A 27,815-nucleotide genomic window follows, 5' to 3' on the forward strand; every position below is an offset into this window, starting at 1 on the left:
AGGAGGAGAAAGGAAAAAGAAAAAAGGGGGAGGGAATCAAACTGATTCTGAGCCAAAGGCCAGGCGGAACAACTCTGTCTTACAGGCCCTGCGGAAAGAGATCAGATCCTGCAGGGCCCTGGTCTCATGAGACAGAGCGTTCCACCAGGCCGGAGCCAGTGTTGAGAAGGCCCTGGCTCTGGTTGAGGCTAATCTAACATCCTTAGGGCCCGGGACCTCTAGGGTGTTGCTATATATGGACCTTAATGTCCTCCGTGGGGCATACCAGGAGAGGCGATCCCGTAGGTACGAGGGTCCTAGGCCGTGAAGGGCTTTAAAAGTCAAAAACAGCACCTTAAATCTGACCCTGTACTCCGCCGGGAGTCAATGCAGCTGGAAAAGCACTAGGTGAATATGCCCCCATGGCAGAGACCCTGTGAGGAGCCTCACAGGAGGTGGGGAAGCTCCATTGTGAAAGTGGAACTCCTTATAAAGCGCTTCTGATGGGACTCATTAGCTGAATCCCACCCCATGTCTTTGTATGTGAATTCAGTAGGGACCCACTGTTCCTTTACAAAGCTTTTTTAAGTCAAGCTTGTTGTATTAATCATATAGAATATTTGAATATTAGGATTAGCACTGTGGACACCCAGCAATATACAAATGAATGATAAGAAGAGCTCCACTCTTCTTTAAATGCAGGAGAGGTCCTAGCTAGGGCAGTTCTGGGTTTCAGCAGTGGCTGACTCCACGGAGACCACCAGTAAACACCCTCAAGTTCCAGGATTGAAGAAAGGTGGGCTGTAAAAGCAAATCCATAATTTGCTCCTGTATATTTTCTTATTAATATTGTTCAAAGTAAATCTTATTTCAAAGAGAAACCAACCCTCTGCAAGTTGTCTGCTTACAGAAAGTACATGAGAAATTACTCAGAGCTATTTATCCTGTACCATTTGGAAATACACAGTATCCTAACCTTTTTTAATAGCCTTCGGTCTTGTCTGCCTCCTCTCAGGTTCTAAAGAAACAAAAAAAATACCATTACCAAGGCAACATTAGAAATGAACCGTTCCATATTTTAATAGTATCTGAGAACCGAACTACACAGGAAGTTCTCGGAAGTGGGTAATTTTCAATGGGACCACAGTGCATGGGGAGATGCTTAATCCTTCTCTCCTCAGCTGCAATCCCAATGAACACACCCCCAGCTGCTATTAGCCCTGGGTCAAAAAACCAAACAAACCCCAAACCCGTCCTTTGACACCTATAGGGGCTTTCTTCCTTAGCTAATGGCAGTGTGTGTATGTGTATGTGTGTGTGTGATTTTCATCCAAGGCCCCACCTGCAACACACATTCAAAGCAGTATCATACCAGTTTAAACAGTCATGGCTTTCCCCCAAGACTTTTGAGAGGTACAGGGGGTGGCAAAGGAAAAGAAGAGGTAAGAAAGTCCTGAGCAGGGAACTTGCATCTTCTGCACATTTAACACACACTATTTCAACCATACGGGGTTAAACGTGGGCTGAAGAGAGGAAGGATGGGAGGTGGGAGGAAGCTGGAAACCTTAAGCAGATCCAGTGTGAAAAGCACCAGGTCTGCTTGGGGCTTCCAGCTTCATCCCACCTCTGATCTCCACTCTGCCCCCACTAGCTGCCATATAAAAGATGGTCTGGCTGGCCACGAGGCGGCTCCAAATGTAATTTTGGCTATATGAGATTTTTGGGTAAACATATAAGCCTTTGAACCAAGGCCCCATGTATGATGCCTGTACTGTGAGCATGGACACTGCTCCATTCACAGAATCGAATTATTACTTACGCAAGGTGCTTGCAATAGCCCTATGGGATCCCCCCCTTTTTTCTTTGAACAATAGGCATGCACCACGTTTGCCATACTGTTGGCTGTCTTTGAAAGCAGACTTTCAAAAGCAATTTGCCTAAAAGCCTGGGGGAAGGAGAAGGTCCAAGACTGCTATCTGAGCACACTTACTGAGGAGCAAGTAACCTCCTCAGATGGACTTATTTCAAAGTACAGTGGTGCCTCGCAAGACGAAATTAATTCGTTCCGCGAGTCTCTTCGTCTAGCGGTTTTTTCGTCTTGCGAAGCAACCCTATTAGCGGCTTAGCGGATTAGCGCTATTAGCGGTTTAGCGGCTATTAAAGGCTTAAGGGATTAGCGGATTAGCTGCTAAAAGGCTATTAGCGGCTTAGCGGCTTAGAAAAAGGGGGTGGGAAGTGAAAAAAAATCTCAAGAATCGCAAGACATTTTCGTCTTGCGAAGCAAGCCCATAGGGAAATTCGTCCTGCGAAGCGCATCGAAAAACGGAAAACCCTTTCGTCTAGCGGGTTTTCCGTCTTGCGAGGCATTCATCTTGCGGGGCACCACTGTAAATGTGTATAGGATCACACTGTAAGACTTCAATCCTACATACACATAAGGGGGCACATCCCACCAAACACAGTCGGACTTACTTCTGAGTGAACATGCAAAGGACTGCGCTGCAAACCCATTTAAACTCTGAGAAATAGTTACGTTACTGCATATAGGTATGGACAGGTTCTTGTATCTCAGCTGCAATACAGCTGCATTATATTTGTACCATTTGAGCATTTGATTTTGTTGGCTAGTTTAATTTTTAGCTTGAAAATCTTAACAACGAAAAGCATCCCTTTTTATGAGCGTGCTGAGCACCAGCTACGCCCACTGTTTGTTCGTCCTCACTCAGTTGTATTAACAGATATAGACTCTACATTTCCTATATAATGAAACCAAAGCACTTTACCTGGTGGTACAGTGTGTTTGTATTCCAGCTTGTGCTGTGGATTTTTCCTGCAAAGAAAAGGCGGGGGGGGGGGGGGGGTAAGAGATGAAACCTGAACTTCCCATTGTAGAGTCTTCATAACTTTAATAATATTTTCTAACCACTGAAAGCTACAACCATAATGCTCCAGGGGGTTGTGTTTAAGAGGGAGGGGAAATCAGTTATTTTGTGTACTGTAACTTCAAAGTGTTTAACTGATCCTTTCAGGGAGAGAAAGAAAAAAGGCAGGCAAAATAAATGATTTTCATCTTTGTTAAAAAGGGAGGACAAGTACAATGCTGCTTAATCAAACTGGAGGTTTGTTTTCTCACTTCCAGATGAATAAAATTTCAGTCTGAGCCCTTAGTTTAAGTTTTTATTGTTGGACAATCTAAATGTATTGAAGAATGATGTACATATCTATCAAAAATGGAAAGATTAAGAGGGTATACAGTACAAAGTATTGAGTATTTAAAAAACAGGAAAATTAAATTACTTCTAAGAGGCCTTGAATGTAAACCAATCAACTATGTGGTTTTACTGTATGTGGTTTTTTAAATCAATGTATTGTGTAATTTGCACTTGCAAAACAAAATTATATCTACTGGTTGCAGAAGGCAATTCAGACTACTATTTTTTTTCTTCCCAAGCCTCCTTCTCCTCTGCAGCCCTGAAAATCTTCTCCAGAGGCTTAGGAAGGGCTCATGAACTGTGTGGGATTTGTTGTACAGGGCTGTGGTGTGCTTGTGTGTGGAGGGGGTGGGGGAAATCTCCTGAAATGGGGCAGAGGAACCTTGTGAAGTGGTAGTGGAAGGATAGGAGGGGAAGAGAAAGATAGGTTGCAGGTCATGCAACCACCAGATACAACCCATAATCTCCCCCCACCCTAATCTCCCCTTGCCCTAGAGTTGCCTTTTTAGAGTTACATGTGGTTCTTCGAAAGTGGTGTGCCAAGTCTCATTTTCTGGGTACATCTTTCTGGTGCTGCCAAGTCGAACTTTTCTGAGAACCTACACTCATCTTCTGTTGGGTCTAGTCAACTCAGGAAATGGTGTCCCAGTTGTGGAAAGTGATTACTGTACTTCTATCCAGTGCTATTTTTCTAGAAAATGAGGTGCCAGAACTCACAATGAACTCCTTCCTTGTTCTCTTATAATGGCAATGGCACCCACCTGTCAGGTGCCAGAACTAAGTTCCAGCAAGTTCAGGTTGAAAAAAGCCCTGCTTCTATCACTTTGTATAAGGCACTTTGTAAAACCATCCAGAACTGTTATCTATGGTTTGCCATGGTTTCACAGCCCTTAACAACAGTTTAGACAAAGCTGTAATTAAAATTTTATCTGCAAAGGTAATATATTCACCAGGTGTTTTTAAGCTTATCATTATAAGGCACATTTGACACATCAAATGTCAGGATAGGTTTGAAATATTTAATGATCACAATTTAAAATAAAATTCCAGAGATATAAGTACATGCCCTCTCTTAAAATATTAAAAGTAATAATTTGTAGTAGGCAAAATTTCTAACCTGTAGCAAGCAGTTCCATAAGGGCATTCAGGTCTGTTATCATTGTCAGCTTGAGTTACAGATTCCGTATCATGATAATCACTATCTCCAGGGTGACTGAACTGCTGAAAATGTATAGGATTTTTCCTGTGAAATTAAAAAGACACCATAAGCTATACTGAAAATATGTAATTCATATAAATAGAGCTAGAAAAATGCAATGCCATGCAACAAACTAAATCGGGACTTCCGAGTTGAGCGCCAGCGATCATGGCGGCCCCCTGCTGAGCACCGGAGGGGGAGCTCCGAAAAAAACAGGGTTCTACCGCTACGGCGACGTGGTGAACCCCTGAAAACGTAGGCGGAGGAAGCCTACGTCCGTGGGACTCGGCGGGCACCAACAGCGATCCCCTAAAACGTTTCTGGGGCTCAGGAAGAGCTCCGGAGTGTGGAGGGGGTAACGCGGTGCTGAGAGTCAATCGCTTCTTTTTCGGAGAGACGTCGCACAGCCGTGATCGGAGGAGCGCTCAACTTCTTCTTGGGACAAATTGGATTATAAAAGAACTTTCCGTGAGTAGGAGAATTACAAATTTTAAAAGGGAAAGAAACAAATTAAGGAACTTTTGGATTTGGCAAGTTAAAAAAGCAAGCTAAATTAGAACCGAAGCGGTAAGGTTTAACCAGGAAGTCAGCCTTCCGCTCTGTATATAGCTGGAAACAAAGACTTTTGCGTGCCAAACCTTTAAAAGTGCTTTTGAAGAAACGGAATCTGGCGTTTTGATAAGGATCTTTTCCCCCCCTAAGTGGCAGGGAAAAGGGGGGGAAGGACTGGAAACTGTATTGCCTGCGTAAGAAAGAGCTGACTGTGGGGGAACCACCGCCCGGCGCGCCCGGCGCGCCCAAAACCACCGCCCGGCGCGCCCGGCTCTGATCTGTCAATCTGAAAACACAGGGTAAAGGAGGGACTGCGGAGAGAGACTCTGAGATTTTAAGCTCTGCAAACTGGATTATACTGTTAAAAGCTGAGACTGTTTAAGTCTTGTTACTGGGAGGAATTAGCTGCAAAGTTGCTGGGAAGGAGAAGGAGAAGACGGGAGCCATTGTTCCCAGGGGCTATTGTATCCCCCTGGTGGACATAAGGATTGTTACAAAGACTGATACAAAGAAACAGAAAGCAACTGGGAATTTTCCACTGTTTGGTTTTAAAATCTGACAGCTTGCTGCAGCTGGGAAAGTGACTGGGGACTTTCCACTGTTTTGACTTCAAGTCTGACAGCTAGCCTCAGCTGAGAGTGACCTTGAAATAAGTTGCTGTGGTATGGCAAGTGATAAGGGAAAAGTAGACCAGCTGCAGGAGAAGACTACAAGATCTGGGAAAACCTTTTACTCAGGAAGAAGAGCCTCTATACCTGACCCAATTGGAGGTGCATCTGTACAACCTAAACCAAAAGCTATGTCTTCAACTGAGGACCTTTTCAATACAGGATTTGCAAAAATTCAAGAATCATTAAATAAATTGACAGAGGAGGTTGTAGAAACAAACAAAAAGCTGTCAGAGACATCTTCTAAAATAGATCAAAATACAGCTTGTATTAAACAAAATACGAATTTAATTCAGCAATTATTGCAGGAATCATCAAAAACAAGGAAAATTGCAGAAGAAGCTAAAGCAGCTGCAGAGGCCACAGAAGAAAAAATACCACCGATTAACAGACAACTTGAGGACTATAGAACAAGATTTTCCATGCTTGAATTAAAAGATAAACAAACGAATCTCAGGATCAGATCCTTGCCAGAAATTGAAAAAGAAGGTCTTAAGGAATTTCTTGCACAGGAATTTGCAGATTTCTGGAAACTGGATCTGGATAAAGAAGAAATCAAAATAGCAAGTGCTTTCCGACTGGGTAAAACAAGCAGGAGAATCAAGACAAGAGACTGTTTGGTCACCTTTGGATCTAAAGAGGAGAGAGATAAAATTTTGGGACTACATTTCCAAAGGCCTTTGGAAGTTGGTGAATCAAGAGTGGAATTGTTCAGGGACATCCCCAAACATCTCTTAGACCTCAGATCTAGCTACAGAGACTTGGTCACACAGCTGAGAAAGAACAACATCATCTTTAGGTGGGAGTTCCCTGAAGGGCTTTCGTTTAGTATAAAAGGAAGGAAAATAAAAATAAAATCAGTGGAAGATAAAGACAGATTTTTAAAGGACTACGAGGAGGACTTACAGAAGGAATTCTTTAAAGACCAAGACCCGTCCGATACACAAGAGAGAAAAAGGAGAGATATAGCTAAAGCAATCTTGGATTTGGACAAGACGACACCACCGGGACCAGAAGAGAAAGAAGACACATTGGGAGCTACTGGAGGAATATAGCAGACCAATTTCAAGATGTCTCTGCAACTATTAAGCTGGAACTGTAACGGTCTAAACGTGGTTTCTAAGAGAAAATCAATTTTTCACATTTTAAAAAAAGAACAATTGGACTTGATTTGTTTACAGGAAACACATGTAACCAGGCTCCATAGAAAAATTCTAATTAATAAAAGACTAGGTCAAGAGTTCATTTCATCGGACAAAGTTAAAAAAAGAGGAGTGGTGGTATATGCAAAAGAGAGCCTAGCACCAAAATTAATTTTTAAAGATGAACAAGGAAGATATTTGGCAATTGAAATTCAACACCATGGACAGAAATATCTGATTGTTGGCGTATACGCACCGAACGAAGGAAAATCGGAATTTTTCAAAAAGTTACATGAGACATTGATGGACTATCTGGAGTACAATGTGATCTTGATGGGAGATATGAATGGAGTTGTTTCTACAAATATGGACAAGGCACAACGGCAGGTAGTCACCAAAGATGGGAGACTACCGAAAACCTTTTTTGAACTGACTGATAACCTGGACTTGGTGGATATCTGGAGAACCAAAAATCCTTTAGAAAGAGAAGGAACCTTCTTTTCTGAAGCCAAAAAGACATGGACAAGAATTGACCAAATCTGGATCACAAGAGGACTGGCACCAAAGACAAAAAAAGTAGAAATCTGCCCAAAGACTTACTCCGACCACAATGCTGTAAAGATGGTAATGAACTTACAACCAACTGGTTCTTTCAGATGGAGGATGAATGACTCTCTGTTTAGAGATGAGGAAATAACCAAGAAGGCCCAGAAAACTCTGAAAGACTATTTTGAGATAAATTTAAACACTACGGTGGAAAAAAGAACTGTATGGGACGCAAGTAAAGCTGTTATGAGAGGATTTTTGATACAACAGAACGCACTCAAGAAGAGATTACAACAGGAAAAAAGAGAAAAGATATTGGAAAAGATTAAGGAAGGTGAAAAAAGACTGAGATCAAATCCAAAATCACAACAAATCTTGAGAGAGATAAAGTTATATCAAGTACAATACATGCAAATGATAAATCAAGAGATTGAATGGAAGGTCAGACAAATGAGACAAAGAACTTTCGAATCAGCAAACAAATGTGGAAAGTTATTGGCATGGCAAATAAAGAAGAGACAGAAAATGAATACAATAACAAATTTAGAAGAGGAAGGAAGAATTATTCAGAACCCAGTGGAAATTAGGAGTGCCTTTCAAAGATACTTTAAACAGCTTTATTCACAACAACCACAGAAGGAAGCAGATATGGAGGAATTCTTGAAAGAAAATGGGCTACCGGAAATATCTCAAGAAAGTAAATTTAAATTGAGCTGCAGGATAACAGAACAAGAGGTAGAGAGCGCCATCCAAAATATGAAACTTGGCAAGTCCCCAGGACCTGATGGGTTGACGGCAAGATATTATAAATCAATGAAAGACTGGCTAATTCAACCCTTGAAGGATATATGTAATGACATATTACAGGGGAAAAGGACACCAGAAACGTGGAAAGAAGCTTTTGTGACTCTCATACCAAAGACAGAATCGGAAAAACACCAACTTAAGAACTATCGACCTATATCATTACTTAATGTGGATTATAAAATTTTTGCTGACATTTTGGCTAGAAGATTAAAGAGGGTTTTAGCGGAGGAGATTCACAAGGACCAAGCAGGCTTTCTCCCAGGAAGGCACCTATCTGATAATGTAAGGAATATAATTGACATTTTGGAACTTTTACAGGAAAGAATAAACACAAAAGCAGCTTTAGTATTTGTGGACGCGGAGAAAGCCTTTGATAACATTTCTTGGGGTTTTATGAAAAAGAATCTCCATAGTATGGGGGTAGGCCAAGAGTTCGAAAATGGTATAGGTGCAATCTATTCTGAACAAAAAGCAAAATTAATTGTTAACAATGTTTTGACTGAAGAGTTCAGAATAGAAAAAGGAACACGACAAGGTTGTCCTATTTCCCCTCTGCTTTTTATATCGGTCCTGGAGGTGTTGCTGAATATGATTAGAAAGGACCAGATGGTAAGAGGGATACAGGTCGGAGTTAAACAATTTAAATTAAGAGCATTTGCAGATGACTTGGTTTTGACATTGCAGGAGCCAGAGTCCAGTGTGAAGAGGGTTTTAGAACTGATTCAAGAGTTTGGTCGATTAGCAGGTTTTAAACTCAACAAAACAAAAACTAAGGTTTTGACAAAGAATCTAACAGAAAAAGAGAAAGAAAGGTTTCAGAATGAGACAGGTTTGACAGTGGTGAAAAAAGTGAAATATCTGGGAATTATTATGACCTCAAAAAATGGGAACTTATATAAGGATAACTACGAAAAATGTTGGATGGAGATAAAAAAAGATCTAGATATATGGTCTAATCTAAAACTCTCACTGTTAGGTCGTATTGCTGTGATAAAGATGAATGTATTGCCAAAAATGTTATTTTTGTTCCAGACACTGCAGATTATTGATAAAATGGACTGTTTCAAGAAGTGGCAGAAAGATATATCCAGATTTGTCTGGCAGGGCAAAAAGCCAAGAATAAAATTTAAAATATTAACAGATGCAAAGGAAAGAGGAGGCTTTGCCCTGCCAGACTTGAAACTTTACTATGAAGCAGCAGCTTTTTGCTGGCTGAAAGAATGGCTACTTCTTGAAAATACAGATATACTGGACCTAGAAGGATTCAATAATGCGTTTGGGTGGCATGCTTACTTATGGTATGACAAGGTTAAAGTTCACAGAATGTTTAAGATTCACATTGTCAGGAAAGCATTGTTTAATGTATGGATTAGATATAAGGATTTCTTTGAAAACAAGACTCCAAGGTGGTTATCTCCGATGGAAGCAAAAGCAGTCAAAAAACTCAATATGGAGGCCAATTGGCCAAAATATTGGGAGATACTAGAACAAGATGGAGATAAATTGAAACTGCAGAGTTTTGACAAATTAAAAAGTAAAGTCCGTGATTGGCTCCACTATCATCAGATAATGGAGGCATATAAATTGGATAGAAAAATTGGCTTCCAGGTGGAAAAATCAAAATTGGAAACAGAATTGCTAGAACCCAAAACTAAGGTATTGTCAAGAATGTATAATCTGCTGCTGAAATGGAATACACAGGATGAGGAAGTGAAATCAGTAATGATTAAATGGGCACAAGATGTGGGTCACAACATAATGCTAGCCGACTGGGAACGGTTATGGACCACTGGGCTAAAGTTTACGGCATGTAATGCCCTAAGAGAAAATATTATGAAAATGATATACAGATGGTACATAACACCAGTCAAACTAGCAAAAATTTATCATATGCCCGATAACAAATGTTGGAAATGTAAAGAAACTGAAGGTACCTTTTTTCATCTCTGGTGGACATGCCCAAGGATTAAGACCTTTTGGGAGATGATCTATAATGAACTGAAGAAAGTATTTAAATACACATTCCCAAAGAAACCGGAGGCCTTTCTCCTGGGCATGGTCAACCAAGAGGTACGTATGAAAGACAGGATATTTTTTATGTACGCCACAACAGCAGCAAGAATACTTATTGCAAAGTATTGGAAGACACAAGAATTACCCACGCTGGAGGAATGGCAGATGAAAGTCATGGACTATATGGAATCCGCAGAAATGACTGGCAGAATCAGAGACCAGGGTGAAGAGACGGTGGAGGAAGATTGGAAGAAATTTAAAGACTATTTACAGAAACACTACAAGATTAATGAATGTTAAAATAACATCAGATTGAATGTAGAAGGTTATTGGAGTAAAATTTTAAGGATTAGAAGACCCAACATTCTAAGTTCTAAGCATTGAATAAGCTATATTAAGACATTCAAATCAGAAAAGAGGTTAATTATGACAGAGGAATGGGATTTGTTGTTTAATTGTATGAATTGGAATACAGGGAAGGGAGACTCGGGGAAGTCAGAGAAACAAGTTAATGCAAGATTAATATGAAGATAAGATTGTTTTTATTTCTGTTTTTTGTAGTATGTTATGTTTGTGTAATTCTGTATGTTTTTGGTGTATTGTTTGTTGTTTTGTTTTGCTTTGTTGTCTTTTATGCAAAAACGAATAAAATATTTATTAAAAAAAAAAAACAAACTAAATCAAGCATGTATCTTCTAAATGCAGCCCCCTGGTTATGGTGATTTACAGGACAGAACACTAATATCCTGTTCTTTCTTACCCTGAAATATCCTATTCTTTCTTACCCTGAAAAGATATTTCAGTAATTCTTCAGCATGCCATTCCTTCTTGCTTCCAATCCACTTTTATCACAGGAGTGCATCCAGATTGGATTTCCTTTCATTATTACTTATAGAATGTTGAGGAATAACAGATAATACACCCATTGTTACAAATACATCAGATATGTCTCTGTCTACTCAAGGAGGACTTTCCCCAGGATTATCTAACTGTATATAAAATGTTCAGAACGCTTGCAGTCCCCAGTGCATGTTACATGATAGCCATTACGAGTTAAGCAAACAGTACATCCTGGCAGATGGTTGATAAGCTCTGTTCCAATATTCATTTTACTTGCAATGCAAGAACAATTTTTCCAGATTTGCGGATCTGCCTACTAAGCTCAATAGACCTTATCCAAGTGCAGAAGTTTAGCACCACAATGTTTGTTAAACTTTATCTTCCACCCCAAAACTTCAGTACAATTTTTTAAAGGCTATTCATAGTACAAGCTACAATGCTATTATTGCCATGTAGAATTCTGTTTCTATTCCCTGGAGGAAATTGTTTTTTATTTACCTAAACTGCATATTCGGGACACGGGTGGTGCTGTGGGTTAAAGCCTCAGTGCCTAGGGCTTGCCGATCGAAAGGTCGGCGGTTCGAATCCCCGCGGCGGGGTGCGCTCCCGCTGTTCGGTCCCAGCGCCTGCCAACCTAGGAGTTCGAAAGCACCCCTGGGTGCAAGTAGATAAATAGGGACCGCTTACTAAGCAGGAAGGTAAACGGCGTTTCCGTGTGTGGCTCTGGCTCGCCAGAGCAGCGATGTCACGCTGGCCACGTGACCCGGAAGTGTCTTCGGACAGCGCTGGCCCTTGGCCTCTTTGAGTGAGATGGGCGCACAACCCTAGAGTCTGTCAAGACTGGCCCGTACGGGCAGGGGTACCTTTACCTTTACCTTTAAACTGCATATTGCATAACAGAGCACCACACTCTTTATCTATCTATCTATCTCAATAAAATCCCCTAGATTCACTTCTCATCTGCCACTCATCTGCTCACTCTAGCTTAATTAAAGCAGGCTTTTAACCTAAAAGCTGGTAATATAAGACCTCCACTGCCCACAGACTACATTACTATACAGCAGGAGGTTATCTGAATCAGTTCACTTAGGAGATTGACAATTTGATTTTACCTGTAGCAGCTTCTCCCATAGAGGCAAGCTGTCCTCTGGTGTCTGGTTTTGTTAGTGTTTTGTGGTACATCTTGACTTCCAGTTACATTAGAATTGCCTGTCTCGGTAGACGGATTGCGAAGAAGCTCTTGAATCTCACCCTGGTGAACTGGAGTTTGTGACATGTCCTGATGAAATTGCTCAGGATTACATTTAACATTCTCCAAACTGTTTTCATTTTTATTAGTTGTATCCATTTCAGCAGGCTGGCAAGTGAGTCCATCTGTGTTGAGCTGTAACTCTTTATTATGAAGTTGACGATTACATTGCCCTGTAGGGCTTACAGCTCTTTGGGGTAACATTTTGCTTTCATTCTTTTCCATTTTTCTCACAATAGGTTCAGCAGACAGGTGTTTTATATCCTGTGGAAATAAGTGTGATATTATTCATGAAACAGATTTCAGCCCACCACACTGCAGAAGAATAGTGCCTAATGAACTTGGATTAATCCATCAATGTACATGGCATTTTATAGAGCAAAAGCTTAACAAGTCCCTGTCCCCATTGAGCTTATAATATAAACTATTAGGAAAACAATAGAAGGCAGGAGGAAGAGTCAAGGGTATGAATGGGAGCCTATAGTTATATGTATTTAACTTTGGTCACAATTATGGCTACAATCCTATGCATGCTATCTTGAAATGAAGCCACAGGCCTGAAAGAAGGGATTTGATGAAGGGTTTGGAGATGTGGAGAGCAGGGGGCACTACATCCATATTTAGAGAAAGCAACATTTACAGCATTAAGAATCTGAATTGGGAAAGATGAAGTTGGCTTGAAGCATTACTGAAAGAGACCATGCATGCCTCTGTGCTTGATAGAGTAGAAGGGCAAAAACAGTTCCAAAGCTAACCTGAGCAGCTTTAGCTTTCCACCTGTGTCTTCAAAGACAGCCTGCATTGTATGCTTTAACACAGCTGACTGAAAAATGTCCAATTAGTATTGCAGGAAGAGTTTCAAGAATAATTTCCACTACTGTGCCAAGAAAATACTGGGATTTGAAGTTACCAACATTAAACATATGTATATCTTCAAAGTAGATGTTGAAGGATTGGACATGAACATCTCTCTTGTGACTAGCTTTCATTAGTATGAACTGAAAACATCCAATTCTTCTAATAGAATCTCTCTTGGGTAATACACAGAAGTACAAAAGCTAATGTGGCTTTGCCAGCCAATTTTAGTTCTGCAGCTCCCAAATCTCACACCACACACAAAATTCTGTGATAGTTCTATCCACTAACTCAAGCTATAACTTCGGTTGCCCTCTGGTTGAAATTCTAAGCAAACTTATTTGGAAATAAAACCAATTAAAATCTATGTGATATACGTACTTCCAAGGAATTGTAATTAAAATCAAGCTGTTTGGCTCTACTCCAACTTCAAGAATCAAAGTCACAAAAAATATTTGCCACCTACATTTGTCCATGTATCATGAAGTCATTTGAACTGGAAGGAATTCTCTCTTTCCTGGCAACTGGCTTTCCAGGAGGCTACTCTATACCCGTAACTCAGTGCACTAGCACTTGAATTGCACATCCAATGATAACCATTTGGAATTGGCTGTTCGAATTTGTCTGACTTTAGCAACAGAATGGAAAACAATGAGTTAACTGCAAAGGGACACGGAGAAAGATAGTCTTCAGTGTAACAGAATTCATGTCGTTCTTTTGATAAGCTTTCATGACAGAGCTTCCAAGTATGGAACAAATTTAGTACTCTAAAACAACACCTATGGTTTTCCCAGTAGTGCTGTATGGAAGTGAGAGCTGGACCATAAAGAAGGCTGATTGCTGAAGAATTGATGCTTTTGAATTATGGTGCTGGAGGAGACTCTTGAGAGTCCCATGGACTGCAAGAAGATCAAACCTATCCATTCTGAAGGAAATCAGCCCTGAGTGCTCACTGGAAGGACAGATCCTGAAGCTGAGGCTCCAATACTTTGGCCACCTCATGAGAAGAGAAGACTCCCTGGAAAAGACCCTGATGTTGGGAAAGATGGAGGGCACAAGGGGAAGGGGACGACAGAGGACGAGATGGTTGGACAGTGCTCTTGAAGCTACCAGCATGAGTTTGACCAAACTGCGGGAGACAGTGGAAGACAGGAGTGCCTGGCGTGCTCTGATCCATGGGGTCACGAAGAGTCGGATACGACTAAATGACTAAACAACAACAATAACAATACAACACCAGATAAGACATGGTGCACATATTATGGGAGAGGGGAGCCTCTCTTCTACTGACTGCTAGTCCTGATACACAAAAAGGGTTTGCATAGGGTATAGAAACACAATGCAAACAGTAGTTTTAAATATCTGCTACTAAGAGCAGGTCTGTTTACAACACCTGTGTAGCAAGGGCAGCATCTTCATTTTCAGTCCTTTTTCGCTTTTTCCCTGGACTTTGTTTTATTTCTCCACTATTTCCTATGAAAAATTGCAAATGACATTAGTTATCAGAAATGGTGGTATTCAAACTCTGAAGAACTGCACATGTTGTAATATTTTACAATGCAATAAAACAATACAATTAAAAAAACAGACAACAATGCATCACAGTTCTGCTGTTTAAAATCAATTATATTAGAATCATAGAATTGTAGAGCTGGAAGGAACCACAAGGGCCATCTAGCTCAACCCTCTGCAATGCAGAAATCCTTTGCCCAACATGGGGCTCGGACCCATGACCCTGAGATCAAGGGTCTCATGCTCTACCAACTGAGCTATCCAAGTCTGTCTAATGCTGATTTGTAAGGATCTTCACTAAACTGAGTACCATCCTCAACATGAGCAACACAAAATTAGACAATATAATTTAAGTAGCCTGTAGCAATTGGTGAACACCTCACTCCAATCTCTGTGATGCGGGACAGAAGAAAATGGACTCTTCAACTACAGTCAGTGGAGACTTGGTCCAGATATGCACTCACCTGCCAACAGTAAAAATGCTTATACAGTGGTACCCCGCAAGACGAATGCCTCGCAAGACGGAAAACCCGCTAGACGAAAGGGTTTTCAGTTTTGGAGGTGCTTTGCAAAACGAATTTGCTATGGGCTTGCTTCGCAAGACGAAAATGTCTTGCGATCGTGGGCCCCCCCCCTTTTCCCCAAGCCCCTAAGCCGCTTAACAGCTGATCGCTAAGCCGCTTATCAGCTGATCTAAGCCGCTAATAGCCTTTTAGCAGCTAGTCCGCTAATCCCTTAAGCCTTTAATAGCCGCTAATAGCCTTTTAGCAGCTAGTCCGCTAATCCCTTAAGCCTTTAATAGCCGCTAATAGCCTTTTAGCAGCTAATCCGCTAATCCCTTAAGCCTTTAATAGCCGCTAATAGCAGCTAAATGCTAATAGCGCTAATCCGCTAATGGGCTTCCTTCACAAGACGAAAAAAACCGCAAGACGAAGAGACTCGTGGAACGGATTCTTTTCGTCTTGCGAGGCACCACTGTACTTCTGAAGAGTCGGGTTCTTTGCAATTGTTTTCAGCTTTCAACCAGCAACTCCATGAACCTCCTTCACTAAGCAGAGCCATGTGGCCGGATTCCTGCATTGCAAGTGGTTGGACTAGATGACCCTTGGGGTCCCTTCCAACTCTACAATTCTGTGATTGGATTATTCTATATCATCTATATGCTATGTCTTCTACAAAATTTTTAGTCCTATTCTTACTAATCATAGAACTGAGTCACAGAATTGTAAAGTTGGAAGGGACCCTGAGGGTCATTCCCTACAATGCAGGAATCTTTACCCAGACTGCATGTATTAGGCCACCTAATGATCCTTCAATATTTTATTCATAAAACAATTTCATTAAGTATATAAAGATGGCTAGAATATTTTCAGTAAGCATATCTCCTCACATGTATTTCCCTTCAGGTGAAGCAACCTAGCTGACAATATGTCTGCTATCTTCAACTGGGGATGCAACCTATCAGTTTCGTCAGGAGCATCCAATTCCCTCTTTATCAAGGCTTTCAGAATCAATAATGTGGAGGGGGGCACCATAAAGTCTTGCAGGGTTTCATGGTCTAGAGACTAAGAAGTGGAAACAACACAGTATTATCAAACTGATAACACGTGCAGACTTTGTATAGTTGTGTTAACCACATTTTTAAGAAGACAGAATGCAATGAAGACAAGAGTAAAGTCTCCCAGAATAACTGTTGCATAATAAGTGAATTGCACACTCACCTCTTCCTGAACCTGAGGCTGATGAACTTTGGACTATTATGTCTGCTTGCAGCATCCATGCTGGAAGAACTCTTTTCCTTTGAGGAAGTCTTACTTCTTCATTTTCAGAAATGCTAGCAGAAAACTGAAAAATATGACATTAATTTGTGAAATAAATGAGTGGAATTCAGTGCTAGTCCTACACAAGAGTCCTACTCAGGACACTGACATTAACTGACAGATTATGTTAGGTCCATTAATTTCAATAGGTCTATTCCAAGTAGGACTTGGGTACACGTAATATATATTGGATTCAATTACCATAATTAGGATTTCCATAACTGGATTTGTGCAACTATGTCAGTAATTTGTGTTATTCCTTGTTAAGCAATGTTTCATCTACTCAAGGCTGAAAGGCAAGAGGCTACAGTGCTAAGAGACAGGCTCTTCCCTCCCACCAAGGTACGGGTGACATCCATTCTTACTTCATTCTCCCCAGCTAAACACTGGAAAGCAGGAAGAGACAAAGAGAATACCACCCACAATATCTTGAAAGTGGAAAGACCTGCTATTTGATTCGTGTATTCTGCCACACATACTGCCACAGAGCCCACACTGCAAGACAGAAACCTTGTTAAAATGAAAATTGGTGATTCACCAAATAAACATGTCCTTGTTTAGCGTAGCAGGCATTGGCATAATATCTAAAGAAGGCACAAAGGAACTGAGGAAATGTATCCTAGATCATTCTGGGTACATTTTGTATTATATTTCCTTCACAAGGAAAATAGTTTCATGCTGACCAGATGCAACATTAAGTCTAAGGGTTATTTTAGTAACAACGGTATGAAGGAATATGGAAAAATGGAATGTTAACAGATGAAAAGTTAAAGGCATAATATGTTAAGATCAAGATAAGGATAAGGTAGAGGGAAAGGATTTGCTGAATAAATAATTGAACTGGAATACAAAGAGGGGAGGTGTGGGGAAGTCCGGGAAGCAAGCAAATGCAAGATATATTATGAAAATTGAATTGTTTTTAATTGTTTTTCTTTATCACTTTTGTATTTTTCTTTTTTCTTCTGTGAAAATCTTAATAAAATATTATATATATATAAAAACAGATGCAACATTAAGTCTCCTTTGTGGAGTGGCACAGTTGGTTTCAGTCAGTCTGCCTCATGAACCTGGAAAACAAGTCTAACACGTAAGACAGAGCTGTTAAGATTTAATTTGAGAAAGGAACAAGCAACATTATTCAGAAACAGAACCTTTGAAACGGTCTATTCCATGCCACCATGCCCAATATGTATCCACACCAGTCATCCCATAAAGTTCCATCAACTTGTCCATAACAAAAACACAATCTATTCATGTCTGCTATGCACCCTAACGTTGATAAGGTACCTTCTTTGGGGTTTCAGCTGCTTCTTCTAATTGTGAATTTACTTCCAAAAGTTGGCTCTTGTTGGAGGATGTTGTTTGCTGTGATGAAGGCTGTCTGCGAGGCATCTTGGTTTGCTGAAGTGATGAGGTAGCTCGATTTGGTTTATCTTCTACACAGAGGTTCCCATTTTTCCTATTGCATGACACAAATGCTCTTTGTAAAATAATCATGGTGTATCACTAATCAGTTATGTCACACCTTACCTGCAGAGCTGACAGACTCTCACCCTTTCTCTGACACCCTCCCTTGTGGAGTGTTTTCTCAGCCTCTCCTTGAGAGTCCTTCAGGCAGCTACTGCTGCCACCCCTGGTCTCTGAGTCCCCCCCCCCCCCGCACTCCAAAAGAGATGCCTCCTTGCACTGCCCCATAGGGGCCTGGGACTTATCTGTCCATTCCCAACAGCAAGGGCTGGCAGACTGGCTGGCTTGCTTACTCCAAGGTCACCTCAGCTCCTGGAAATCACCACCCCCTGACCAGCCCCAGAGGCACCATTCGCCTGCTGAGCTTGTAGCCAGGGCTGCTGCAACAAACAGCTGTGCAAGCCTTAGGAAGCAGAGATGCAAGAAGACATCAGAGGAGGGAGGAAAGGAAAGAGGGACAGAGGCCAGTGTTGCCCATGGCACCCCTGACCATCATTCAAGGCACCCCAGGATGCCATGGACCATGAGTTGAAAACCACTGCTCTACACTGTTCTGTAAGCAGAAAGCAGAGAAAACAATGCTACTTCTTTCCATTTATCATTAACACTTGATAAAAAAGCAATTTTCTCCCTCTTGGATACTACAGAAAAAAATTCTACTGCCACTGTGATGTTTCACTTTTGCACTTAATTTTCTGGCATAGCAACTCTTATTGTTTTCTCTTCTCAGGAAAATATTCTTTTTTCTATCTTCTAACATCATAGGAGGATTAGACATTTAAGATAATATATACTAGTATGACTGTACCATAATCTTCAAACAACATTGTGCAAATTTAGAACCTTTCACACCATCTTAATTTTTCCATGGAATAGGTGGCACATCTTAGTAGTGCTAAACAACCAACAAGATAAATAATATATTTTGCTAATGGCTATTACCTTGACTCAAACAAATTTTGACTTATTTAGCATATTATACAGTCATGCTGGGGAACCTGTGACCCTCCAGATGTTGCTAGACTCCAACAGCAAGGCCCATAGTCAGGGATGATGGAAGCTGAAGTCCAACAATATCTGAAGACTACAGATTCCCCACTTCTACAGTATGGAAAGATGAAACTGTTATACATTGCAAACAACACTTGTTCTAGATTTTCACATCAGATAGCATTACCTTAGCAGACTTTCCCCCTCTGAAGAATTGAAGAGTACCCTGAAGAGATATTTGTCTACTAGCAGGGAAAATCTGTCACCTGGACTCAGCTGATGCCATCTATCAGTATCCATTGGCAATAGTTGGTCATTTTCAGTTGACTGATAAAAACAGGGGTTTACATGGACCTGCAAATTAGGAAGAGACTCTTACTACAGATGATATGGCCTAATTACAGACTCAGGCCTAATTACCTTATTTTGGAATATGATTACCTTTTTTATCCCAATCTCTGTTTGGAGCATTAAAGATGAAAGCTAGAACATGTAAAATCAGAACCTCCAAGACTGATTTTTATTATTTTTAATTGTACTGAGAAATAGGAAACAGTTACCGGTTTGATGCTAAGCTGGTCACCAACTACCTTCAGAATAGCGTGTTTCCTGGATACTCTTTTATCTGTAATCTGTAAAGACACAAAACCGACAGATGTCAACAGTGGGGGCATAAAACCCACCAATAAAGATATCTAAAAATAATAAAGCTACTATATAGTTTTTACTGTGATAACAAAATTTGTTAGCTTCACTTTTTAGTATAAAAATATTGTTCACTTTGTTGACAAGTTAAATGCTAAAACGTTCATCAAAGCCAAGAAAAGCAAATCTGAGTTTTATCAAAATCTGAGTTTTATCAAAATAAGAAGCTACCTTCCATTTATACCGATGAGTTTCAACTGAATGATGAGAGGAGGGAGGTGTTTGGTTTCTGTTTTTAAAAAACCCTCCTAAAACCTTCCTCTATTTAGATAACTCATTCTAGGGAAAATTGGTAATTCCAGACAATGGTGTTTAGAATACTTTGTGTAGTTGCAACATTAAAGTTACTTATTAAGATCTTATAGAGATGCTTGGAGCATCAATATAAAGTAGGATATGTGTTGGTTATAGGAATATATTGAGGGTGGGGGTGATTTTTTTTTTTAGCTATAAAGGACATCTACAAGGAAAAGTTCACTCTCCAAATTCATGCCTTATGGATAAATTCCCTACAAATTCCCTATGGATAAATTCCCTACAAAGGGAAGAGTAGTAGAAATTAATAAACTAGCACTACAACTAGTGTAGGGTAGTAATTAAAAGCACCAATATAATACCAAGTGTACAAACTAACAAACACAAGAAACTAATACAACTAAGAGGAAAAGTAATTAAAGCAATTATAATTGAATTTAGAGAAGTCACTTCCCAAGAACATCCTCTGATTACTTCCAAATGGGTAACTAACATACTCTATGGACTTCAAAAAGTATAGTGAGGAGGATATATTTACAGTATCAGTGGATTGTGACCTCTAGTGTGTAATACAGTTAGTGCACTTGACCAAAAAGACAACACAACTCAGGAGAAAAGGGGGGAGTGGGGAAATGGGGAAAAGCCCCCCCCCTCCCCTCACAATGCTTTCTTCACCCTGTGTTCTCCACCAGCTACTAAGAATATTCCCAGCAACAGACAGCAGCAACTGGAACTACTCCTGGACTTGTGGGCAGAAAACTGTGTGTAACTATGAGGGTTTACAACCCGCCTTAAACACTGAGAACACTGGTCATTTTAGCTAGCCCCTTTGTTCACTGATTGCACATTCAGCCATATGAAGTAGCTCTATGTACATAGAAATCCTCCATTTTGGACCAATGTGGATCCTCCTTCAAGTGGAGGTGGCCTATGGGGCCAGAACAGGTATCATAATTTGGGTAGGGCTGCTAACTAGAAAACTAGGATACTAACTGGGATCCCACAACCCCACCATATACACTTCTACTGTGTGAGGGACTCGTGCAAACTTCCCTAACACATCAGATGAAGAAACAGCAACTGCTGGGCAACAGGAAGACAACTTTCAGCAGTGAGTTGTACAGTGGTACCTTGGGTTAAGAACTTAATTTGTTCCGGAGGTCTGTTCTTATGCCACCACCGCACGATTTCTGTTTTCATCCTGAAGCAAAGTTCTTAACCCGAGGTACTATTTCTGGGTTAGTGGAGTCTATAACCTGAAGCGTCTGTAACCCAAGGTACCACTGTACACCCTTAGAGTGGAATTCACACACACCAATAACACAAGGTGGAAAAGGGAGCCTCTCGGTATGCCTTTAGCTAATTTTGCTTAGTGTCTTTGCATGTATATAAAGCTGGCTTTCCAACCAGGTCTGTCTCTTTGCACACCAGATTATGCAGTGCAAAATGCATTGGGAGCTACAAGAATAAACATACTGGATAGAATTCCTAGGATTGAACAAAGATTGCATGTAGTCGTGTGTTCTGTTATAGCATGTTTGGTCATTAATACAATAATATTAAAACACCCAGTTTAAACCTAGTTGACTCTAGGGAAAAAGCAGCTTCCACTGCAAGTCTCCCAGTCTCTCACCTAAAAGTGGAGATTCCAAGACACATTATCCAGGGAGTAACCCAAGCCCAGATCTATGGAGAGCCACTGCAGTAGGACAAACACAGAAAGCTGCCTTATACCATTGGTCCCTCTATCTCAGCATTGTCTTCACTGACTGGCAGCAAGGGCTCCAGTATTTCAGACAGGGAGTCTCTCTCTCCCAGCTCAGTCTGGAAATGCCACTGGAGGGTGTTGAACCTGGGATGTTCTGCTTGCAAGGCAAACACTCTGCCACTGTGCTATGGCCCATCCTAAATAAATAAATAGGAAGCTGGCTTACACAGACCATTGGTCCCTCTAGCTCAGTTGTTGTCTGCACAAACTGGCACCAATAGCTCTCTGGAATTTCAGATAGGGAGCCTCTCCCTCTCCAAAGCCCAGTCTGGAGATGCCACTCAGGAGGCTGAACCGAGGACGTTCTGCATGCCAAGCAGGCTCCCTGCCACCAAGCCACAACCACCTGGAGTAGCTGCTGTATGCCTTTTTTCCTCTCGGAGAGATGCTGCAAAAGATTTGCAGCCAAAAAATTGGAAAGCCTTCCCCTCCTAGCCAGATTTGGAACATACTGGGCCAGCTGAACCAACGGTCTCATCTGGGGGGAGGTGGGCATCACGAGTTTGAGAAGAAGAGGAGTTTGGATTTGATATCCTACTTTATCACTACCCGAAGGAGTCTCAAAGCGGCTAACATTCTCCTTTCCCTTCCTCCCCCACAACAAACACTCTGTGAGGTGAGTGGGGCTGAGAGACTTCAGAGAAGTGTGACTAGCCCAAGGTCACCCAGCAGCTGCATGTGGAGGAACGGGGAATCAAACCCGGTTCACCAGATTACGAGTCTACCGTTCCTAACCACTATACCACACTGGCTCCCAAATATTTGTGTGGCGCAATGGGTCAGTGCATCTGGCTGTTAACCAGAAGGTTGGTGGTTCGAGCCCACCCTGGGGGCAGGATTGCAGCATGGCCGAGGACTGGACTAGATGACCCATGTGGTCCCCTCCAACATAATAATAATTTATTATTTATACGCCGCCCATCTGGCTGAGTTTCGCCAGCCACTCTGGGCAGCTCCCAATCGAGTGTTAAAAACAATACAGCATTAAATATTTTAAAATTCCCTAAACTGGGCTGCCTTCAGATGTCTTTTAAAGATAGGATAGCTGCTTATTTCCTTCATGTCTGAAGGGAGGGGAGGGCGTTCCACAGGGCGGGTGCCACTACCGAGAAGGCCCTGTGTCTGGTTCCCTGTAACATCACTTCTCGCAGGGAGGGAACCGCCAGAAGGCCCTCGGCGCTGGATCTCAGTGTCCGGGCAGAGCGATGGGGGTGGAGACGCTCCTTCAGGTATACAGGCCAACATTACAGTCCTATGATCTGAGATCTCCGTCAGTACCCGCACCGTCTTCTTCCTCTTGCACCAACTCCACCGCGACCCACCCGCCTACCCCAGACACCTCTGGAGCGCCGCCAGGGGGACACTTACTCCCAGCAGGGCACCTCTTCCTATCACTGTCTCCCCAGGCGGCAGCACCACGGGGCAACCCCCGTCCGCCGGCGCCAACTCAAACCCTGGCATGAAGGTCCAGCAGTGCCTCTCACAGGGAGGGGGACGCAAAACACGGGCGGACCGCCTCGCCACTTCCGCTCCGCTCCCGCCTCTCCACTGAAACTGAGGTAAAAAGTTCCGGCCTGCGATAACAACAACAACAATAATAATAGAAGAAGAAGAGGAAGAAGAAGAAGAAAAAAGTCCTCGGTTCTTTATCAAACTACATCCCCCACAACGCACTTCGGCGACGGCAGCTTCTCCTCAGAGCCTCTGTGATTACGTCAACTGAGCGGTTGGGGGGAACAAATGGCGTTCGAATGGAAAAACCGTTTGGGCCGTTAACGGACGCTGCGCGTGGACGAACGCAGGTGAGTGGCAGGCGCTTCGGCGAGTCGCGAGGCGGCCCCGCGTTGCTGAGTGGTGCCGCGAGCGCTCGAGACATCCAATCCCCGAGTAGAAAGGGGAGGGGAGGGGGCGCAACTGGAAGCCGGTTTAGCGATTGGGGGCGTGGTGGGAGAGTATCCCGAGGCTCCCATTGGCCACAGCTGGCCGTGTAAACAAACATTGCCCGAGCTTGGCCGAGTCAATTCGCCTCAGTCCTCTCAAAACTTACCAGGGCTACCAGGAAAAACACATACAAAACATTTTCCTCAAAACACTTGCATTCTCCATAAACTGACCCAAAGTAACTAGCACCTTCTGGTGCTCACAGTCCATACAAATTTAATTGCTTAATAATAAGAATAAGGCCTAGCTGCCCAAATACTCACAGAAATTCAGAGCAGTTGCATAGCCACCAATTGCACGTGGCCACTTTTTAAATTAAAATCAAATAAATACGTTTTTAACTCGGGTGGTTGGGGGGAGGGAGATAAACAAATAAATACATTTTAAACTTGGAGGGGGGGGGCAAACCAGAAAAATCTAATGGCTCTTTGTGTTAGATGCAACTCACACTCATATGTCTTTACAGTAGTTATTTCCCCTTCCTCAAATCCAAACAGTTGCTACTTCTGTGTTTGCCTTTTGTTTCATTTCCACTTTTGGCAGGCTTGTCCACACCCAGCTTGCCCAGTGGCTAGAAAGCACAGGTCCAAGGTGCTTTCCTCTTGCCCGGGGCTTTCTAGTCATGGGTCCAAGCAGTTTTCCGTTTGCCCTGCTGCTTTCCTTGGGGAAACCCACTTTTTTCTGCCGGATTGGCACAAACATCAGTCTGTGAAAAACCTGACCAGTGTTTGCTCCAGTTCCACAGTAAAGAGCAGGTTTAAAAGTGGCGGGACAAGCAGAAGCGTGGATGATCCCAAAAGGATTGATACATATTATGAAAACCTGGGGGGAAATAGTGTCAAGAGAGGACGTCCCAAAACATAGAATCATACAATTGTAAAGTTGGAAGGGATCCTGAGGGTCATTTTGTCCAACCCCCTGCAAAGCAGGACTCTCAACTAAAGCATCCATGACTGACAGCCATCCAACCTCTGCTTAAAAACCTCCAGGGAAGGAGAGTCCACCACCTTTCCACGGTCGAACAGCTCTTACTGTCAGAAAGTTCTTCCTGGTGTTTAGTCAAAATCTCTCTTCCTGTAACTGGAAGCCATTGGTTTAGGTCCTTCCCTCTGGAGTAGGAGAAATGAGTTTGCTCCCTCTTCCATGTTACAGCCCTTAAGATATTTGAAGACAGTTCTCAAATCTCCTCTCAGTCTCCTTTTTCAGCAGGCTAAAGAGCAATGCTGTTTTGCAGCCCAAGCAAGGACTGCTGTGCATTTTTGCATTTATTAAGGCCCCACGTTCCAGGCCCCACATTCAGTCTCATACCATTTTAAAGCTTCCCCCATGCCAATATCCTGAGAACTGCAATTTGTTAGTGTACTGAGAGCTTTTAGGAAACCCCTATTCCCCATACAGAGCTACACTTCCCACGGAACTCTTGGAAATGTAGTTCTGTGTAGGGAATAGGAATATCCTAACAACTCTCAGCACACATAGCAGGCTACGGTTCCTGGGATTCTTTGGGGTAATCATGAGTGTTTAATGTACTATGATACAGCTTTAGATGTGTAGTGCAGATGGGGCCCAACAATAATCAGTTAAGTGTTTCTAAGCAGAATTGATGTTACAAGTTCCACACAACATTCATTGATAATTCTACTTTTTCCAGAAAGGGTGGTTGGTATTTTAACAATATCTGAATTATGAAGAAAGGCTCTAAGCAGACAACTTCCAGAAGAAACAAGCAGACTGTTGCCAGTACTACCTGTAAGAAATTGTCCATTCAACCCTCTGAGCAGAAGATAAAAACATGCCAAAGAGATTTTGTGCAGCTGTTCCCACTAGAAGTCAGCTTAAAAGTTTTTAGTGAACTTGACATTCAGAGTTTATGCAGTGCTGCAATGACATGCAAAAGCTGGAATCAGACCATTGAGAACTGTGATGATTTATGGAAACACCATTGCTTGACTGTAAGGGCTGTCTGTCAGCGAGAGATTGACGACGACAGAGGAAACGGTTATTCATGGAAGGTAAACATTTGACTGTTGAAACTATGGTGGCGAATGAAGATCTTGCATTCAGATTTTCAGTCCAAGCACAATAGCACCCAAGTTGTTAGGCTCAATTGCCATTTGGTAGGGCTGTTCATCTCAAGTACCATTCCCATTTAACAAGGTGGTTTGACATAGCATCATAATAGTACAGAGAAACATAGCTTAGCTTCCTCTCCTTTTAATCAATAAAAACAATATGTAAAAGAGAACAATGCATTCTCAAGGCTTCTGAAAATAATCATCTTTGATTATTTCTGAAAATAATAATCTCCTAACCATACATTGGATACAATAGCCCTTTGGCTAGCACCGTTGCAGCACATGTCTGGTGCCACAGTAATTACTGAATTGCTTTGCTTGTTAGGCTCTTAATCTTACATTGCACTGCTATAAAACAAGGATATCTAACATGGTACACACATCAATATATTTTGGTCTACAACTTTCACCAGCCCCCACAACATGGCTAATGGTCAGATATGATAGGAGTTCAAAGGCTTTGCAAAATCTAGATGATACCACATTGCCTAGCCTTAGCGTAAATATTTCCATAGTCCACTAGTGGGCAGTAGTAAACCTGTATCTTGAGAGTTCATTTTAACTTGCAAATACATTTTTCTGGTGTAAGTTATTCTCACTTTTAGGGTGTTTCCATATATAATGCTTGAATAGATCAGCAGAGCAAATGTTAAACCTATAATGGCTAGTATGTAGTCTCATTTATTTCTTTTACCTTCCCTTGTGCATTAGCAGTATTTTAACATCGTACAACCTGCATGAAACAAGTTCCAATGTGTCACATTTAGCAACAGGAATAAGCAGTCCTTAGTTCTATTTAGTGGGACGCGGGTGGCGCTGTGGGTAAAACCTCAGTGCCTAGGACTTGCCGATCGCATGGTCGGCGGTTCGAATCCCCGCGGCGGGGTGCGCTCCCATCGTTCGGTCCCAGCGCCTGCCAATCTAGCAGTTCGAAAGCACTTCCGGGTGCAAGTAGATAAATAGGGACTGCTTACCAGCGGGAAGGTAAACGGCGTTCCGTGTGCTGCGCTGGCTCGCCAGATGCAGCTTGTCACGCTGGCCATGTGACCCAGAAGTGTCTGCGGACAGCGCTGGCTCCCGGCCTCTAGAGTGAGATGAGCACACAACCCTAGAGTCTGGCAAGACTGGCCCGTACGGGCAGGGGTACCTTTACCTTTACCTTTAGTTCTATTTATGAAATGATTTGCAAACAATGGTTAATTAAGAGGAGGGCCAATTTAATTCATTGCTCATGGCTTTCTCATATTCCCACCCTCAGGTCACTCTCCTGAGAAACTACTGGAAAAGCAAGGTGAAGTATGAATGGCTGAGTGGGAAATATAGCAATATTCATTCCCGTGTTGCCTTGCCAGAAAAGAGCATGTATCCCATGGATGTGGACACCTGGGGAGAAATCCTGGAAGCCGAACTGGAAAGATAAGATGCCCAAATAAGGATCTTACACAGAAGGAACTAGAAATGAACTCATTTGCAGAAAAGAGTGTTCTATATACAATTGTGGCAGCTTTACACATTGCTGTTGTTTTGTTTTGCACTTTCAGAGCTGCTGTTATTTAATTGTTTATTTTAAAGTTTGAAACGCAGTGTGTGTGTGTATTTCTCTTCTTGGACTACTCTCTCAAAATGTACTTTGCAAATTATGTCAAAACATGTTTGAAAGCTGGAATGTTATTATATTCTGCCTTAACCTGTAGCAGGAATTAGCTGGAAGGGAAGCTTAGGATGACATAGTAATGAAAAGAAAAGGAACATGCCTGCTGCATGAATAAAGTCATCAGAAGGATTTTGATATACATCTGGAATAAGAGAAAGAACATTTGTAATTCATTGTCTGTTTCCATGCAGTTTTCTGGTTCACATTATTATCCGGTATGCTGGGCCAGAGGAAAAGGTTGAGAAACAGAGCAATCCATATATATATATATATATATATATATATATATATATATATATAAAATTTTTATTAATTTACAACAAAAACAAATCATACATTATTTTCACATCCAAATTTTCACAAAGTCTTTCTTTTCTGGACTTCCTTCAGCTTGTCCGTAAATCTTTCGTAGTCGTTATTGGTTTACGCATTTCTTATATTTGTATTGTCATTATTTAAACCCTTTTTTCTCTCTATTCCCTTTAAACAATACCTCTCACGTTTCACAGTGCTTTTTTAAATCCCTCTAGTGTTATTTGGCCCTCACTTATACTCTCCAGATATTCA

The 27,815-nt window shown here is 41.7% G+C and overlaps 2 protein-coding genes across 6 annotated transcripts in view; one reads left to right on the plus strand and one right to left on the minus strand.

The window, feature by feature from the left end:
* APLF (aprataxin and PNKP like factor) overlaps positions 1–23,392 on the minus strand; it is a 28,560-nt gene extending 5,168 nt beyond the window's left edge. Inside the window, exons 1-10 of one of the 3 annotated variants that reach the window (XM_083435368.1) lie at positions 23,253–23,392; positions 19,411–19,482; positions 19,038–19,204; positions 17,681–17,852; positions 16,295–16,418; positions 14,455–14,534; positions 12,070–12,470; positions 4,309–4,434; positions 2,763–2,809; positions 956–997 (exon numbers count right to left, since the gene is read on the minus strand). In XM_083435368.1, coding sequence (XP_083291494.1) covers positions 956–997; positions 2,763–2,809; positions 4,309–4,434; positions 12,070–12,470; positions 14,455–14,534; positions 16,295–16,418; positions 17,681–17,852; positions 19,038–19,150 — 1,105 coding nt within the window. In that variant the 5' untranslated portion in view covers positions 19,151–19,204; positions 19,411–19,482; positions 23,253–23,392. Of the gene's footprint in view, positions 1–929; positions 998–2,762; positions 2,810–4,308; positions 4,435–12,069; positions 12,471–14,454; positions 14,535–16,294; positions 16,419–17,680; positions 17,853–19,037; positions 19,205–19,410; positions 19,483–22,946; positions 23,148–23,252 lie in introns of those variants that run through there. The other 2 variants (XM_083435366.1, XM_083435367.1) reach the window with 2 other exon arrangements.
* Positions 23,365–27,387, plus strand: FBXO48 (F-box protein 48). 3 transcript variants are annotated; one of them, XM_083435509.1, is made up of 3 exons: positions 23,365–23,380; positions 25,171–25,531; positions 26,853–27,387. In XM_083435509.1, exons 2-3 carry the CDS (start codon positions 25,205–25,207, stop codon positions 27,012–27,014), a joined length of 489 nt encoding a protein of 162 aa, XP_083291635.1. In that variant the 5' UTR covers positions 23,365–23,380; positions 25,171–25,204; the 3' UTR covers positions 27,015–27,387. The 3 variants fall into 3 exon arrangements, with proteins under 3 accessions (XP_083291635.1, XP_083291634.1, XP_083291636.1); XM_083435508.1 differs by lacking the exon at positions 23,365–23,380 and adding an exon at positions 23,527–23,697; XM_083435510.1 differs by lacking the exon at positions 23,365–23,380 and adding an exon at positions 23,704–23,975 and having other exon boundaries at positions 25,175–25,531.
* The last annotated feature ends 428 nt before the right edge of the window (positions 27,388–27,815 follow it).

Source organism: Podarcis tiliguerta (genome assembly GCF_965153285.1).
Source record: "Podarcis tiliguerta genome assembly, chromosome: 3".
NCBI classification, from domain to species: Eukaryota; Metazoa; Chordata; class Lepidosauria; order Squamata; family Lacertidae; genus Podarcis; species Podarcis tiliguerta.

Excerpts from the sequence above, each read along its gene's own strand:
- FBXO48 (XM_083435509.1), top strand. The coding sequence starts at position 25,205 with ATGAAGAAAGGCTCTAAGCAGACAACTTCCAGAAGAAACAAGCAGACT. Across the intron at positions 25,532-26,852 it reads GAAACGGTTATTCATGGAAG|GTCACTCTCCTGAGAAACTA; the intron begins GTAAACATTTGA and ends TCCCACCCTCAG.